Source organism: Acanthopagrus latus, chromosome 6, assembly GCF_904848185.1.
Source record: "Acanthopagrus latus isolate v.2019 chromosome 6, fAcaLat1.1, whole genome shotgun sequence".
NCBI lineage: Eukaryota > Metazoa > Chordata > Actinopteri > Spariformes > Sparidae > Acanthopagrus > Acanthopagrus latus.
This window is the reverse complement of record NC_051044.1, coordinates 501,370-519,264: the sequence shown is the minus strand read 5'-3', so window position 1 is coordinate 519,264 and position 17,895 is coordinate 501,370. Positions and strand designations below refer to the sequence as shown.

The window sequence follows — 17,895 nt, the reverse complement described above, 5'->3', positions numbered from 1 at the left end:
TCCAACGTGCAGTTTTGAAATTTCTTTTTGAAAGGTTATTACACATTTGGGGTCATTACTTTATTTCAACTTTCAAATGACTGTGGAACTTTTATAAAACCATTTTCTTCTGTCATTCCTAATACAGGAAGAACAATACTCAGTTTCTCAGAGCAGAAGCAGCTGCACGAGCGAAGCAGCTGCACGAGCGAAGCAGCTGCACGAGCGAAGCAGCTGCACGAGCGAAGCAGCTGCACGAGCGAAACAGCTGCAGGAGAGAAGCAGCAGACAGTTTCAGACATGGGAATATTTCATTCATAAAATGTTTTTTCTCAGTCGTTAAAGAATTCTCTTCTCTGCTGTTTGCTGTCACAAACATTTTTATGGTGTTTCCATCTGAAAGTAAGAGCTTATTCTTTAGTTATGTTCAAACTGAATGTTTCTTCAGGTTGAACTTCTCTCTCGTCATAACATGTTGTTTATACATTAGGCACCAAAATCACCTGGTTAGAGTTCAAACATCACAGTTTGGATCAACATGCCTGTTGGTTCAGCTGCAGGTGACTTGTTGACATCCTGTGTAACGAAGCCAGTCTCCAGGTGTCCAGGTGTGTGACTGGACCTGTAGTCAGCTGGCTGGCGGCCTTGTGATCTGTAGTAATTATATGATTATATTCTGGACTCTGGGCTGTTTAAGAGCATTGTGAAGTATATTTTACTAAATGTGAATATTAATATGGACTCAATGTGATTAATTAATTAGTTTGATGAATCTAACATTTGGCTACTGGAGCATGTTTTGGTTGTATTATATGAATATATTCATATATGAGATGATTAAGTAATTGAATTAATTTCAAGCATGAATCTTCTCTAGTCAGTTTCTGACATTATAATTATTTTAAAATAGTTATGTTTAAATACACAAATTATGCTAACTTTTGCTTTTATTTCATTTTCTCTCAACGAGTCTAAAAGAAGCAAAATAGTCGAAATTTTAAAAATCATACAAATCTATCCCATAAATAAATTGATGAAGTATTTATATCCAGTGACAGCTGTGACTGGTCTGACCAACACATCCAGAATCCATCTCTGTTGAACCAAAACTCAGATTTCATCTCATATAATTCCATTTATTTAAGAACATAATCATCTTTAAAAACTGTTCATGTGCACATTTATTTCATTGTATTAGTGACAAATCCTCCATTAAAGGGTTAAATGCTCCTGGAACAGATGTGGCTCCTGTAGCCCGTCGGGCCCTGTGTGGTTCTGTACAGCAGGAGACTTATGGGGTTGTGATAAGCTCCTCTGGATCCTGACACTGTGCTCGCTTCCAGTGGTCGTTCTGACCATTCAGCCCTGACAACAGCCTGGCACCGCCTCGCGCTTCGACCTTGTAAGTTTTGACACTCGCCGCCATAACTCCAGAACTCAGTGGTCGGAGTGGAATGAGGCCATAACTCAGGCCACTGCTTGGCCCTGCTACACACACACACACACTCTCACACACACACACACACAGATGTGGACATAGTTTAAGTGAAGAATGATCACCTGAATCAATATTTAGTCATGGGTAATACAGATAAATTCTGTGGTTGGCTCTGAGCAGCGGTGTCATTAGTGAAGGAGCAGCAGAGGAGGCAGTAAGTCGCAGGTCTTTATGAGCGCTGTCTGCTCAGGAATCCTCCACAGGCCGAGGATTCAGCTGCTGCTCAGTGACAGACATGACACAAGGTCGTTAGCAACGGTTTCTTTGGATGCTTGTTCGAAACTTTACAGGATTGTGTAAGACTTTAAGAACCGGTTCAACGTGAGTTTTTAACTAAAAAGAAATCTGGGTAGAGGATAACAGGATCTCACTCTGGCCCCCGAGGAACTGTAATGTTTGTGTCGGTGGACGTGCACACACAAAAATAAGGAAGCACGATCTGTAGTTTATACAACAGCCCTAAAATCCACCAGACAACAAGAAGCGATAAACCACTGAATGTATTTTGAGTAGAAGAGTCTGTAATGTTGCAGATGTTGGTTGTATGACTCATATCCTGCCGCTTCCCCCCCAAAAAGAGCTAATCGTCAGCGTTCTATCAGCAAGACTGGGAAACATCAGCCAGTCGTGTTGTTGTACCGACACAGTTTCAACTCATTCTGTGCAGCTGCAGACCGACGAGGTGGGACAGGTGTGGTGGGACTGACGAGGTTGGACAGGTGTGGTGGGACTGACGAGATGGGACAGGTGTGGTGGGACTGACGAGGTTGGACAGGTGTGGTGGGACTGACGAGATGGGACAGGTGTGGTGGGACTGATGAGGTTGGACAGGTGTGGTGGGACTGACGAGATGGGACAGGTGTGGTGGGACTGACGAGGTTGGACAGGTGTGGTGGGACTGACGAGGTGGGACAGGTGTGGTGGGACGGGTGTGGTGGGACTGACGAGGTTGGACAGGTGTGGTGGGACTGACGAGGTGGGACAGGTGTGGTGGGACTGACGAGGTTGGACAGGTGTGGTGGGACTGACGAGGTGGGACAGGTGTGGTGGGACTGACGAGATGGGACAGGTGTGGTGGGACTGACGAGGTTGGACAGGTGTGGTGGGACTGACGAGGTGGGACGGGTGTGGTGGGACTGACGAGGTTGGACAGGTGTGGTGGGACTGACGAGGTGGGACAGGTGTGGTGGGACGGGTGTGGTGGGACTGACGAGGCGGGACGGGTGTGGTGGGACTGACGAGGCGGGACGGGTGTGGTGGGACTGACGAGGTGGGACAGGTGTGGTGGGACTGACGAGGTGGGACAGGTGTGGTGGGACGGGTGTGGTGGGACTGACGAGGGGGGACGGGTGTGGTGGGACTGACGAGGTGGGACAGGTGTGGTGGGACTGACGAGGTGGGACAGGTGTGGTGGGACGGGTGTGGTGGGACTGACGAGGTGGGACAGGTGTGGTGGGACTGACGAGGTGGGACAGGTGTGGTGGGACTGACGAGGTTGGACAGGTGTGGTGGGACAGGTGTGGTGGGACTGACGAGGTGGGACAGGTGTGGTGGGACTGACGAGGTTGGACAGGTGTGGTGGGACTGACGAGGTTGGACAGGTGTGGTGGGACTGACGAGGTGGGACAGGTGTGGTGGGACGGGTGTGGTGGGACTGACGAGGTTGGACAGGTGTGGTGGGACTGACGAGGTTGGACAGGTGTGGTGGGACAGGTGTGGTGGGACTGACGAGGTGGGACAGGTGTGGTGGGACTGACGAGGTTGGACAGGTGTGGTGGGACTGACGAGGTGGGACAGGTGTGGTGGGACGGGTGTGGTGGGACTGACGAGGCGGGACGGGTGTGGTGGGACTGACGAGGTGGGACAGGTGTGGTGGGACTGACGAGGTGGGACAGGTGTGGTGGGACGGGTGTGGTGGGACTGACGAGGTGGGACAGGTGTGGTGGGACTGACGAGGTGGGACAGGTGTGGTGGGACTGACGAGGTTGGACAGGTGTGGTGGGACAGGTGTGGTGGGACTGACGAGGTGGGACAGGTGTGGTGGGACTGACGAGGTTGGACAGGTGTGGTGGGACTGACGAGGTGGGACAGGTGTGGTGGGACTGACGAGGTTGGACAGGTGTGGTGGGACTGACGAGATGGGACAGGTGTGGTGGGACTGATGAGGTTGGACAGGTGTGGTGGGACTGACGAGGTGGGACAGGTGTGGTGGGACTGACGAGGTTGGACAGGTGTGGTGGGACAGGTGTGGTGGGACTGACGAGGTGGGACAGGTGTGGTGGGACTGACGAGGTTGGACAGGTGTGGTGGGACTGACGAGGTGGGACAGGTGTGGTGGGACTGACGAGGTTGGACAGGTGTGGTGGGACTGACGAGATGGGACAGGTGTGGTGGGACTGACGAGGTTGGACAGGTGTGGTGGGACTGACGAGGTGGGACAGGTGTGGTGGGACGGGTGTGGTGGGACTGACGAGGTGGGACAGGTGTGGTGGGACTGACGAGGTTGGACAGGTGTGGTGGGACTGACGAGGTGGGACAGGTGTGGTGGGACTGACGAGGTTGGACAGGTGTGGTGGGACAGGTGTGGTGGGACTGACGAGGCGGGACAGGTGAGGCAGGGTGAGCTGACAGGGTCGTGGTTTGGCGTTCTGTGTTGAGTGGTTGAAGCTGGTGTTGTAAACCGCATGCAGGTGTAGTAGAAGTGAATCCTGTTTGAAAACATGTTTCAAACCATATTTGGAGGCAAAGTCACAAAAGTGTTTGTTTATCATTACATGAAATTTTTGCCAAGATGGCTGCCGAGTGGAAAGATCTGCCTTAAAGGACTTTATACCACCAGCACCACAGTGATACGAAGATCAGCGAGAATCAGCAGATTCTCTTTAAAAGGTATTTGACATTTTAGCCTCGTCACAGATAAAACTGTGAAGCAGAAGTCAAACACTGAGCCTCTGAACAGACTGACACGTCTGCGCTGACCCCGGATCTGCAGTAAAGCTCCTCGTTCGGCTCCAGTTGATGGATGGATGGTTTACATCTAACATGTGATGGAGGAACATGGTTCTGTTTGAATGGACCCGACAACACACACACCACCGATCACTCTGATGGATCCTTTATCTCCTCCAGAGGAGATAATACACAGTGATCAACAGCTGTGTGTGTGTGCATGATGGGAGTTCTTCAGCGGGATTAAAACAGAAGCAGCTGTATGTGTCCGGTTGGTCTCTGTCCTTTAGAAAACCATCAGATCCTCCTGGGATACATTTTTCTTTCCTTCGAGCTTCAGCTGCGTTTCTGCTCTCTCAGACTTTTATGTTAATTTGTATCTGCGGCACACGTAAATCCTTAAAACATACATTAAAGTAAAGTAAACATCCTGCAGCGTTCTCACAGGAGGCATCCAGCAGAGAGTCCAAGTTTGCTTTTCTAAGTTGAGTACTGATCTCTGATGTCATTTGAGGTTCTGGTACTGAAACCTTGTCTGACTTCAACCTCGTTCAGTTGACGTGTAGAACGAGTCCGGCTGCGATGCTCACGAACAGGAAGCGTTTCTGCCGGTCTGCCTTCTTCAGTCACGGTGGAAATTACAATATTCTATGGCTAAAGTACGTCATGGTGCTGTTCCCAAATCACAGTATTAACCTGTAATTTAACACTGTTTCACTGTAAATGTTAAGGATGTATGCTACATTGCTACAAGTGCTGTGATTTTACAGCAACATATTTTTTTGTAGATTTAATGAACACTTACAACCACTGAAATAATGCCATCTGTGGTTCTGACCACTGCGCTCCCAAAGACAGATGTTTTATTGATCGGCTGAATAAACTGTGGGTCCTTCTCCTCCCACACACACACACACACACACACACACACACACACACAAGTGTGTCCATGAATCTGAGATGAGGAGTCCTGTCGATGTACGATGAAGGCTTTGTAGAGTCTGAAATATCTTGAGTGTCTTCATGCTCCTTCCTGGACCAGGTGAATATTTCATAGTGACATGAACAAATTTCTCTGTTGTTCAAACTAAATGACTGAACTTCAACATGTAATCTGAATGTTTCAGTGTTAATCATCAGAAGGAACTCGATGTTAGAGCCTTAATGAGTCTCTGACATCAACATACTTGTATCTGAGGTACTTCTACTTTACTTGAGTGATCTGCTACTTTATACAGTACTCCACTAAATGTTAAAGACAAAAACATGACATTTTACTCTACTACATATATATGATATTTAATTAAATGTATTTTATTAGTAACTGGGTAAAAAGAAAGAAAAACTGATTCCAGTCATGTGAGAAATGCTGAATATCAGCTCTGATGGTAAAGTAAGGAGCTGCAGGATGAGGTAGAGTCCAGTGTGAGTCCAGACTCGTGCTGACGACCGGTGCTGACAGCTGCCGGGTCTCTTCAGGCGGACTCTCCTCAGCCTCGGCTCGTACATCAGCTGGTAACGATGAGAAGGATCCGCTGTCACAAACATTTATTTTCCCGAAGTCTCCGAGTGCTCCTAAAGCTCGTTGATCAGGCGATTCATCAGCAGCCACTGAAGAAGCTGATTAAGGATGGTTGTCTATCAACTTAATGTTTGTGTCTCACTTCAGAGCTGCTTCACAGCAGCTGCACCGTCTGTCTCTGTTCATTGCTGCAGCTCAGGAACCAGGTTCAGTATGTAATCAGGTGATGAACTGACATGACTGTTCTTAGTTTTGGACCGGAGGAGTCAGCAGCACATTCTCATTAATTGTACAGAATTATCAGTATGTGTCTGGGAGACAAAGACATTTTGTATAATGTGGAAACAGTTTTCAAAGTCTGCTCAGCTTGATGCGACGGCAGCTGATCCAACGAACCCCGTCTGATCTGAATGTGATGCTTTTTCTGTTCAGGAGAGAAAAACTGACTTTTTTTCACATGTGAAATGAAATAATTAGATTTTTTTTGTCATGTGGACAAAAAACACTTTTTCATGCTTGCAATGAAAAACATTTTCAACAGAAAAGAAACATGAACTCATGAACTGTGCTGACATCATGTGGTGACGTCATGTGGTGACATCATGTGGTGACGTCATGTGGTCACATCATGTGGTGACATCATGTAGTGATGTCATGACAACATGTGAAACTGGTAGCCGGCTGTGTGCAGGAATCAGGACAGAGGTCTTTGCTGTGAGTCAGTGACTCTGCAGTGTGACGACCCATCAGCTAAAGTTCTCCCTGTAACCAGCATGATATCTGATCTGATCCCTGCTTCTACAGGGATTTTAGACCTCTGCTGGCGTTGCCGATGTCTGCTGGCGTTGCCGATGTCTCGCTGCAGTGTCAGCAGCAGCTTAAAGGCCGAATCCTTTGTGTAAAGTCCTCACGCTGCTGCTCAGAAGATCCTGCATGAGCCAAATGTCATGGTGGACGTGGGCGATGCAAAGTGTTGGAAGAGGGGCCAGAATTTAAAATTGGCACGAGCGCACTAACAAATCTTCATGAAGTGATGATGAGACTTAATGATGTTTGACAGCTGCCCCACAGTGACATTTTCAGAAGGCAAGTAAAACATGTAGCCTTGTTAGCTGCACGGTCAGCTGGTCTGTGTCAACGTGCTGCTGATGATGTGACTTCAACATGATTTTTGATTTTACTGATGACTGATGAGCATTGAAGGGGAGATTATAATCGGTACTTCAACAATGTTTGATGACTGTTTTCAACAAGTAACCGCATCAGCTGGATCTTGTGGACACATTATGTTATCCTGTAGAGCTGACATGCCACTGCTGTCACATTATACTTCTCACTACGAACAGGATTCTGTCGGGAACATGTCGAAGTGATCTCACCTGTGATCTGTTGATAATGATCAGCAGAACAACATGACTGTGTGCCTGCTGGACTCTGGGACTCGGTGAGAAACACAGCAGCACTTCCTGTGTAGTTGAGTGACATGCGCAGGCAAGTCGGTAGTTTGATGAAATTTCAGGCAGCAGAGTGAAGAGCAGAGCTCCTCTTCCTCCGGTCAGCTCCATCAAAGTCTGCAGCATTTTCCTTCTCTCAGGCTCTTCAGATCAACTAACCTTCTCTGCCACCTGTGGACCTTTTGTATGAAGTCTTGAAAGAAGCTTTTGAGGCTGTTTCCTAAATGTAGAATCTAATTGTGACAGTTGAGGAAGCAGCTGCGCTGTGTGTTAACGCTGGCCTCCGATTGGTGTGTCTGCAGGTGGAATCTGTATCGCTCAGTCTCTGAAGATCCCTCACGACCACAAACTGTCGGACTTTGATAAAACCATCCGTCTGCTGCTGGACACTCGGTACGCCCGGGCGGTCATCCTGTTCGCTTCTGACGAGGACATCAGGTAAATAACACTGAACATCATTCAGCAGAACTTTGTCTCAGGTTTAATGAAAAGATATAGCAGCTGGTTTAATGGCTGCTGGTACCAAACTGTTTGTTATTGTACTGTAATGTTACTTTAATATACACCAAAAAGTATCAGGTCCAAACACATTCAGTACGGGTCAGTAGAGCAGGTCCAGATCCAGATGACCTGGATCTCACACCAACACATACAGTGTCAGTACTTGTGACTCAGTGATGGTACCTGTGTGACTCCAGGGGGATCCTGAATGCCAGTAAGCGAGCTGAGCAGGTTGGCCACTTCCTGTGGATCGGTTCTGACAGCTGGGGCGCCAAAAACAGTCCAATCAACCAGCTGGAGGACGCGGCTGTGGGAGCCGTCACCATACTGCCCAAGAGAGCCACCATCAGCGGTACGTTCATGACTCGCATGTGTTTAATTGTGTTGTGTGTGAACGTCTTGTGTCTGTTCTTCCTGTGGTTCTGAGTCCGGTTGCTTTCACACACATGTTCTTAAATCTTTTTAAGAACTTCTCCACTGCAGACAATCTCCATCATCAGTGAGAATATTCACTCTTCCCATTTCTTGGTTTCCTGTGACACAAAATTGCAGAGGAATCTTTGGATGATGACTATACATCATCATCATCATCATCATCATCATCATCATCATCATCATCATCCTGCCTGAGAGGCTCCATCAGCACCGCTACAGAACTACGTCAGTCCTGCAGGGATTTTATCTAACTCTCCCTCTTTGCTTGAGGATGGAAGAAGGCGGAGGTGTCTGTGTGCACCGTCCGACCCAGTCTGAACACTTTCATGCTTTTTTCTTTTGATAGAAGATCATTTATTTCTACTGATGTTTAAAGAAAGTTCAGCAGAGCAGCAGACTTCATCCTGAACAGATCCAGGTGTCAAACGTGTTTCAGCTGGTTCAGCTTCTTGTGTTCAGGCTGATTTCACTCTAACGAGCCGCCGGTTCGTACGGTTACAGTGACGAAGATGACATGTTGAGTTTGGTAATCGGTAATCTGTAATCTGTGATGTCACTGACAGGCCGACCACCATGTTTAACTATAGATCTCTAAATGTGACAGTTGCAGCTGATGACAACTGAAATGAACACATTTTATCCACAGTGCAAATCACCCAGCAGCTTCCTACAGGTGCCTGTCATCAGGTGACATCAGTGTTTCTGTCAGCAGCGACGTGACTGTCCACTCACAGGTTAATAAACATATTTCCCTAAAGTGTCAAACTACTCCTTCAATCAAATAACAGTATGAACACTGAGGGTCTGTTTACTGTAATGATTTGTTATCTTGATCTCACAGAAGGGAACAGAACTTGTGACCCGGTCTGAGGAGGACATTTGGGCCTGGAGCAGTCTCAGTCTGAGTCTGGTTTGTCAGCAGACTGGACGATGTGACTGTGAGTCAGTTGGTGAATTAACCTCCATAATGCTGCAACTTATTTGGTTGCAGCATTATTAGATGAGTTGTGATGAATGTGTTGACCTGAGAGCTGTACAGATGAGGAGAGGCTGACTGGTAGACAGAACCAGGTCCTTATGCTAAGCTAAGCTAACCAGTTCTTTGTTTACTGCACAGACAAGAGGATTTCTCTCTGTTTCTTTAAAGCCCCAAAGACAAGTGAAGACAGTTCATCATCAGAGATTGTGCAGACGCACCAAACGCTGATCAGAGGCAACCGAACTTGTGGTTGGGCTGAACAGACTCGTTCTGACGGCCCGGGTCGTGCTAATGACAGCGTTCAGATTGAGATGCATCGGTATCACAGAGCAGTTTAGTAACTACAGACAGCGTGGCATCGTATCAAACAAAGATGTCGACGAGGAGAGAAAAGTGCATTTGTTGTGGCGGTTCAGTTAAAGTGAAGCTTTGGACTTCAAATAAAATATCAATGCTTTGTTCTTTTCTTCTCGACGCACGACGCCGACAGTGAGCAGCTTAATGAGAGGCAGCAAAATCTGATTTTCTCTTCTGGAATCAGAATCCTCCTGCACACACAGAAAAGCCTCAGTAATCCCTTCGCCAATGTTTTGCCCTTTTTTTTTTTTTCCTCCAAACATTTTTCATCGACGTGTGGTGAACTTTAAAGAAGTCGTGCCAGGAGCGAGATCCAGATGCAAACTCATGGCGGCGCTGAGTGTGAGGGTGTCACCTTGGATGGGCCTTTAAGGGCTGCTGCTGGTGAGCTAATCAACACTGTTCCCTTCCATGTGCTCTCTGACACCGTCTGTCCCCTCGCTCTCTGACGAATGATTTATGGAAATGGACGTTTTCTGGGCATAAAGACGGTAGGAGAGGATACTGGGCCGTGACGGGCGGTCTGGGTAGCTCAGGAATGAGGGCGACAGAACCATTCAATCAGAGCATATGAGGTAGAAAATAGAGGTGAGAACGAGACGAGTTTGACTTTATGATGAGAGTCATAACCAGATGCACCTGCAGGGCCGTCAGCCCTCCACTCTGAGACGTCTATAACATCCCATGCACACACAGAATGTGTTTTAATCTATCCAAACACAATCTGTTCTGTCAGGATGAACCCGGTCAGCACCAAACTGTGATGGAGAAAACCTGAACAGATCTAGAGCTGCACCTCATCCAGCATGGTACACAAGTCAGTCTTTATCAATGTCTCCCTAATGAAATTACAATAACAAACTAACCGCATTCATTTAAATCACCATTTACATCAGAGCTACAGACAGCAGCTGGTTAGCTTATCTTAGCATAAAGACTGGAAACCAGGGGAATCAGTTAGCATCTGTCAGAAGGTCCAGTCCTCCAAACTGCAGCTCTAAAGCTCACTGATGTTCTGTCTCACTTTCCTGAAAGCATGAAAATACCAAAACACTGTTTAGGGGCGGATTTGTACCGGCTAGCTGTTTCCCCATTTCCAGTATTTATGCTAAGCTAGGCTACACTGAAAGCTAAGACTTTCTGCAGGTCTTGAACCAGGCGAGATCAAATGTACCTCAGACATTCTTCACACCTGTGACAGTTTCACTCGTGTTATTTCTCAGTCAGTAAAATGTCACTCAGACACATTTATGAACCTAATATGTCACATAATGTATTTCTTCAACTCACAGTAGAAGCAGCACTGTCATTCTACTTCATCACTACCGCTACGTTACACAAGCCGTAACATCTCAACTGTTTGTCAGCAAGCTTTATTTTGAAGGTCTAACTGGACATTGTGCTCTGTATAATGTGTTCTTGCTAACACGAACAAACTAAGAAAAGTCAGACAGACTGAGATTATTAGTCAGGCACATATAGAAGGAGAGGAGATGGACGAGGCCTTAACGACGGCGTCGCTGTGATCAGCGTGACTTCTGTCTGCAGACTGAATGTGGAGCGAAGCTGCTGCTCTGACCTGTGATTGCAACAACTAATCAGACTGTAATTTGACTCGCTGCGTTTCTTCGCAGACTGCAGGTAATTACAGCACATTCATAATGAAGAAGACTTTGAAGAGAACCGGGAGGAGTTTCTGCTGCACTCTCTGCCAAGATATTGATTGAACAGCACACACACACACACACACACACACACACACACACACACTTCCTCCTGTAAAACACATCGACTGCCTTTTTAATGACACCATTAATCGACATCTCTCTGTTGGCTCGTGTCTCTCAGCTCTTTAAGTGCCACCTCCTCGTCTGTCAGAGAGAAACAAACAGCAACAGATCAGGACTCTACATCACTGATGCTCTGACTCTACATCACTGATGCTCTGACTCTACATCACTGATGCTCTGACTCTACATCACTGATGCTCTGACTCTACATCACTGATGCTCTGACTCTTCATCACTGATGCTCTGACTCTTCATCACTGATGCTCTGACTCTACATCACTGATGCTCTGACTCTACATCACTGATGCTCTGACTCTACATCACTGATGCTCTGAATCTACATCACTGATGCTCTGACTCTTCATCACTGATACTCTGAATCTACATCACTGATGCTCTGAATCTTCATCACTGATGCTCTGACTCTACATCACTGATGCTCTGACTCTACGTCACTGATGCTCTGACTCTACGTCACTGATGCTCTGAATCTACATCACTGATGCTCTGACTCTTCATCACTGATGCTCTGACTCTTCATCACTGATGCTCTGACTCTACGTCACTGATGCTCTGACTCTACGTCACTGATGCTCTGAATCTACATCACTGATGCTCTGACTCTTCATCACTGATGCTCTGACTCTACATCACTGATGCTCTGACTCTTCATCACTGATGCTCTGACTCTTCATCACTGATGCTCTGACTCTACATCACTGATGCTCTGACTCTACATCACTGATGCTCTGACTCTACATCACTGATGCTCTGAATCTACATCACTGATGCTCTGACTCTTCATCACTGATGCTCTGATTTTACAGCAGTTTCTACATGCTCACAGCTATAAATGCTAACATCAGAATGCTAACATGCTCAAAGTGACAAGGCTAACTGGTGGATTTTTAACAGGTAAAATGGTTACATCTTAGCTTAGCATGTTAGCATGCTAACATGAGCAGTTACCAAAGAGTCCAGCTAAGGCTGATGATGTCATCAGTTCTGCAGGTTTTGGACACATGGACATGTGGACCTGATGGTGGTGCTAGATGAACCATCAGAGGATCACCACAGATATCACAGTTCATCCTGGAAAACATGAGCGTCACTGAAGTGTTGAGACGTCGCTACAGTAGTAGCATTTATCAGTTTGATCGGTGACATCATTCAGAGTCAAAGAGCAGATGTCAGAGGACTTCCTGTTGGCTCAGGTCTGACCAGTGACCTTCAGACATACTGTTCTCGTCTCTGTCTCTTTTCGTCTCTGCAGTATAATGAAGTTAAATCACCTGAGACAAGTCGTTGTGTTGTGTTTCACACAGATGAGAGGACCTTGTGAGCTGAGGTCACTCAGCAGCGATGTGCAGCGAGCGCGAGCTGCTCCCAGAATAACTCATGACATGTGCAGTTATCACTGTTAGCCTCTCACCTGCAGGGCCACAGGACATCTCACCTGTGTCACCGTCGCCATGGTGTGTGTGTGTGTGTGTGTGTGTGTGTGTGCGTGTGCGTGCCCTGCTTCCACATGACCAGTCCTAATTGTTGCTAGCTTCATGAGGAGCATCTGAAGCTCAGGGGTCGCTGTCTGTTTCCACTCTGTCTGTTCAACTTCACGCTCGGCAAACCAAAACCCACATGTGATGGTTTCAACTGGCGCCAACGTGAGAAGGCAGCTACTGACCTCTGAGATGTCAAGTTAGAAAGAGAATTTCTTCTGGGCAGCAAACTTTATGTGTAACACACAGCTAGCGGTGCCTTTGTCTCTGTTTCTGTTAATGAAGTAGGCAGAGCAGTTTCCTCTCAAACAGAATGAGTCTGAAGAGATCAAAACTCCGGCAACACTTCTAGTTCACAGAACAATTATTATTGGACCACCAGTTTCTGTTTGTGGCCTTCATCAGAACCAAAGTATCTGATGTGCAAGAAGGTCTCGTTATCTGAAGATTATCTGTTGCCACATCATCTACACTAAACACACTTTATATCTCAGACAATCAGCAGTCGACGGCAGTGTAAGTCCATTTAGACCAACAGTTCCTGAAACTCATCTGCGAGCTGATGTGTGCAGCGTGCTGATGTGATGGATGTGAACATCATAATGAATGTGAGGAAGTCTTTGCTGTCGGCCCTTTGTGCTCACTGAAGTGTGCAGCGAGCGTCTCTTCAAACACTCCCAGAGGCAGAAGCTGTAATCATCGGTAAGCACCAGCATGCCCCAGTGCTCCTGTTGTGTGTGTGTGTGTGTGTGTGTGTGTGTGTGTGTGTGTGGTCAGTGGTGTGTGTGTTTAAATGATCAAACTCTGTTCATGAAAGAAAAACAGTGACTTGAGGAGACGGTTGGTGTCAGGAGGAGGAGGAGGCTGTGCTAACAGGGGATACTGTTGATGCATGGAGGTGATACTGTGTGTGTGTGTGTGTGTGTGTGTGTGTGTGTGTGTGTGTGTGTGTGTGACTCTGTTTCTAATAGATGATCAGAAGTTTTTTGGCTGATTTGTCTCAGCAAACACCAAATATATCCAAGATCTGTGCTTAACCTGTCATACCATGTTCACTTTGTATGCTTTGTTAGCCTCCTGTGGAGGGGAAGGTGTTCTTCATCCACGATCATAACAACAACTACAGGTGTTTCAGTCTGCTTGTAGTAACTGCTGTCCGCTGCTGGCTGTAGCCACTGTTAGGTAGTTAGCGTAGTTAGCCATGCAGCTAGCAGTCCAGACTTGGAGCTCGGAGTGGTAGTGTTTGTCTCCTCAGTAAAGATAATTCACTCACTGAAAAGATGTCATTGTGCCCAGAAGAGGGAAACAGAACCAGCACTGTTGGACGTAGTTTACCCGCTGAAAAGTAATAGATTACAATCTGACAGATGCTGTAGTTTTGTTTCACTGCATATTTCCTCTGAACTTATTTCTAAGGGTGCAGTCTCATACACAGACATAAATCTGTTGTTCGCTGCTGTATTTTATTTTTACCAGGTGAACACATACAGAAATATTTGGCGCTGAAGCTCAGACGCTGCTCAGCTTACGTGAGGTTAGCAGTTCAGAATCAAAGAGTCCGCCCTGAGACGAGCTGTGCACAGATCTGAATGTTTTGTGTTTTTGTGGGATTCTACGAGTGGGGAGCGTATTTCTGTTGGCGGAGGATCTGCTGCTGCAGGCTGCGTGATTTATCTCTCAGGGAACGCAGTGCATGTGTTACAGGATACGCAGCACCTGTGAAGTGGTGGGGGAAAACACACAAAGGTGCACAAATTGAAGGAATCACAGCAGCCGGCACCGCGAGCCATGTCGCTGCTGCAAACGTTCCCATCCACAAAGTGTTCAGCAAACGTTCTACAAGGCTGCAGTGGCATCTCTACAGTGGAAATGTAACTCACTCGGGGGTATTTTACCCTCTTCTATCATTTTACTTTGGAAGACTTGAGTGAGCGTTGTGATCCGTCACACCTCAGAGAGTTGTTTCATCGCGGGGTGCTAATGATCTGCAGGAAACGTTTCCACCTCCGGACGATTGAAAGAGAGAGTTGGAGGCGATGCGTCCTCTGAGGGAAGCCGTTCCTTCAGGCTCGGCTAACAGCCCTTCTATGAAGGTGGCGAGCTGTCGGTCAGAGTTCGCTCTGAGCACACAGGAAAATATGTGCTTTGCAAACACATATCGCCCGTGTTACGTCTGCTGGACGCGGTGCTGCTGGACCTGGTGTTTGCTCTGCTGGTCTCTGTGACCTCGACTGATTCTGTAGCACCAAGAGAGACGTGGAGAAGTCCAGACTCTCTGTAAGTCAGAGGTTTTTATCTCACACCTCCTCTCACTCTTCACTGTGGTCTCACAGGTGTGTCAGCTGTCTGTCTGCACCTGTTCATGTCACAACAGTGTCGCTGCCAACAGAACAAACTGTCAGTGGTGTGAGTGGAAATCAACCAGACATAAACCAGAAGCTCAGCAAGAACCTACAGGAACAAGTCGGTCCAGAACAGAACCAGTGATCTGGTAACAACTGTTAGTTATTCAGGACAAGTCACCTGATCTCTGGATTCAGTTACTGATTAAAGATTCAGATGAATGATGACATGACTGATGAACTACAGTGAGCTTCTTACTCGTCACCGTCCTCTCCAACTGTGAAAGCAGTTTATTATGTAACGTATTACGTGTGTCGCCAGGTGGAGACCTCTAGTGGCCACAGTAGTTATTACAGCAGGAGAGGTGGATGTCAGACAACGTAATATAAATGAGTATTAAACTGACACCTCCGTGTTTGTAGTCCAATTACGTTCTGCTGCTTCGACTGAACTTCCTGTTCACACTGTAGACAACAATCACCTGGAGACGATATGAAATCCACATACAAATCAGTCTGTTGTGGGGCTGATGGGAGGATGCTTCCTGCAGCAGCAGGATTTCCTCTCAAACATTCACACTAACAATCTGTGTTCCTCAGGTGTGGTCAGATGTTTCCTGAAACACAAAGTTCTCCTCTGCCGCAAAGAAAAGTCTAAACTCTTCCAATCAACACGTAGACACAAACAGAAGCCACGGCGGCTCCCAGCTAAGACTGCAGCTAATCCCCGACTCTAATGACCAAAAGTAAAACTGTGCCAACACTGCTGCCGGGGCCGGAGCCAGCAAACAGGAGGAAAACAGTCAATTACTGGCCCTTATTTAGCCGAGCCTTGAGTGGGAAACAAACGGGAAAGTCGTTTAATGCCCTTATTTAAGAGAAGACTAATCCTGTGAGAGGAAACAGGCTGAGAGCTGAAGCACCAGGGCAGAACGGCCGAGGGAGGTTTCATCTACAATTATACAATCATACAAATCATATAGTGCAGAGTGATGTCACAGCTGTACTAAGTCACCTGATGCTCACCTGTCAGGACACACTCTGTTTCCGGATCAGATCTCTTTATATATCTTACACTGTATTTAAACATTATTGTCAGGGAACTTTACTCACTGCTCAGTCAGCAGAAATGAAACAAATGACCAGTTTACATGATGCAACACTGAATCCAAAAAACAGAGTTAAAATCAGCTTCACCTCTGAACCACAGCAACGTTAAAGTGTCACTTTCATGTCAGTTTATCAGAGATAATGATTTCAGTACAGCAGCTCAGATGATGAGAAGCAGACTTAATACTCTAAGTACATTTACCTGACAGCGGTGTGATGAAGACGCTCTGTGAGGACGATATGAATGAACATCTCGTGTGTTTTAGCTGTAAACTGTGAGTGTCGCTGCTCAGAGGAGACTGCAGTGGGCAGAGGAGGGTGACGGTACGATACGAGAGGAGAAAAGGAAGATGTGATGATGGAGGGAGACAGGAGGAAACACTGGTGTGGAGGAGGAGAAGAGATGCTGAGTGCGATCAGTGTCGGAGGCTAAGCGTCTCCTCCTCCCGTCTCTTTGCCGTTTGTCAGATTAGTGTTCAGTCTCTCACCGTCGCCACGAAAATCCAGTGTGACGGGCTGCCACCGAGCATTCCCTCTCCATCAGACGAGTCCTCCAGGAAACAGCCACGCAGAGGGTGGTGGTGGTGGTGTGGGGGCGGAGCGATTATTCAAAATCATTCAAATCTTTATTATTAATGTTTTGTAACGTGTAGTTTCAGCAGAAGCTGAGGGAAGCAGACAGGAAGCGTCTCAACGATCAGACGGTGAATCAGCTGAGACGAACACGAGAGCACGAGACTCGTGCAGACGACAGGACGCAACGTACTGAGCACTGTGCAGCTGCCTTTAAAGGTGGATTCCACAGAAATATTACTTTCTGTCCACGAACTCTTAGATTTATTGTCACAACGATGAGCTGTTTGAGGACTCGGATCACTGGCAGTCTCACAGTGACCTCACTGCTTTTTAGTTTTTAGAATATTTCCAGCAGTTCCTTCAACATTTCTTCTTTTTGGGGATTCATTTTTCCCATAAATAAAAGCTTCTAAAATGTGGAAACACACGATGTAAAGACTGTTTCCCGCCCGCTCTGCCAACATGCTAACTGAGCTAGCTCACACTGATGAAACACAACCATCCTTCACTTCTGTATGCGCCAAGAAGCTGCTCACAGCACAATGAACGTTGGCAAAAATGTTTCTGCAAAACCACAGATGGATTCAAACTTCCCATGTTCTCTCGTCATGATGCTGTGTTCATGTTCTGGTTCCGTTCAGGCCCTCTGGGTTAGACAAACATCTGGATTAAACACATCTGGAATCCGAAGTCTGATTTCAAATATGGTTACACACTAACAAATGCTGAATCTCAGGTCACAGCAGTTTGAGTCGATCGTTACGAGGTGTCGACGTTGGTCGTGAGATGGTTGTCAGGAGGATCAGCTGCTGCTTCTGGACGGATCCGTTTCAAACTCTTTGTCCAGTCGTCTTCATTTCTCTGTAAACGGGCTCATACGGCAGACATTACTGTGTGTAATTCT

At 46.9% G+C, this 17,895-nt stretch overlaps 1 protein-coding gene across 4 annotated transcripts in view; it reads left to right on the top strand.

Annotated features, from left to right (window-relative positions):
- Window positions 1–17,895, top strand: part of LOC119020742 (metabotropic glutamate receptor 7) — a 187,139-nt gene that overhangs the window by 96,843 nt on the left and 72,401 nt on the right. For all 4 annotated transcript variants that reach the window (XM_037100314.1, XM_037100315.1, XM_037100313.1 and 1 more), the window contains exons 3-4: window positions 7,705–7,840; window positions 8,101–8,255. In XM_037100314.1, the coding sequence (XP_036956209.1) occupies window positions 7,705–7,840; window positions 8,101–8,255 (291 nt within the window). The remainder of the gene's footprint in view (window positions 1–7,704; window positions 7,841–8,100; window positions 8,256–17,895) is intronic.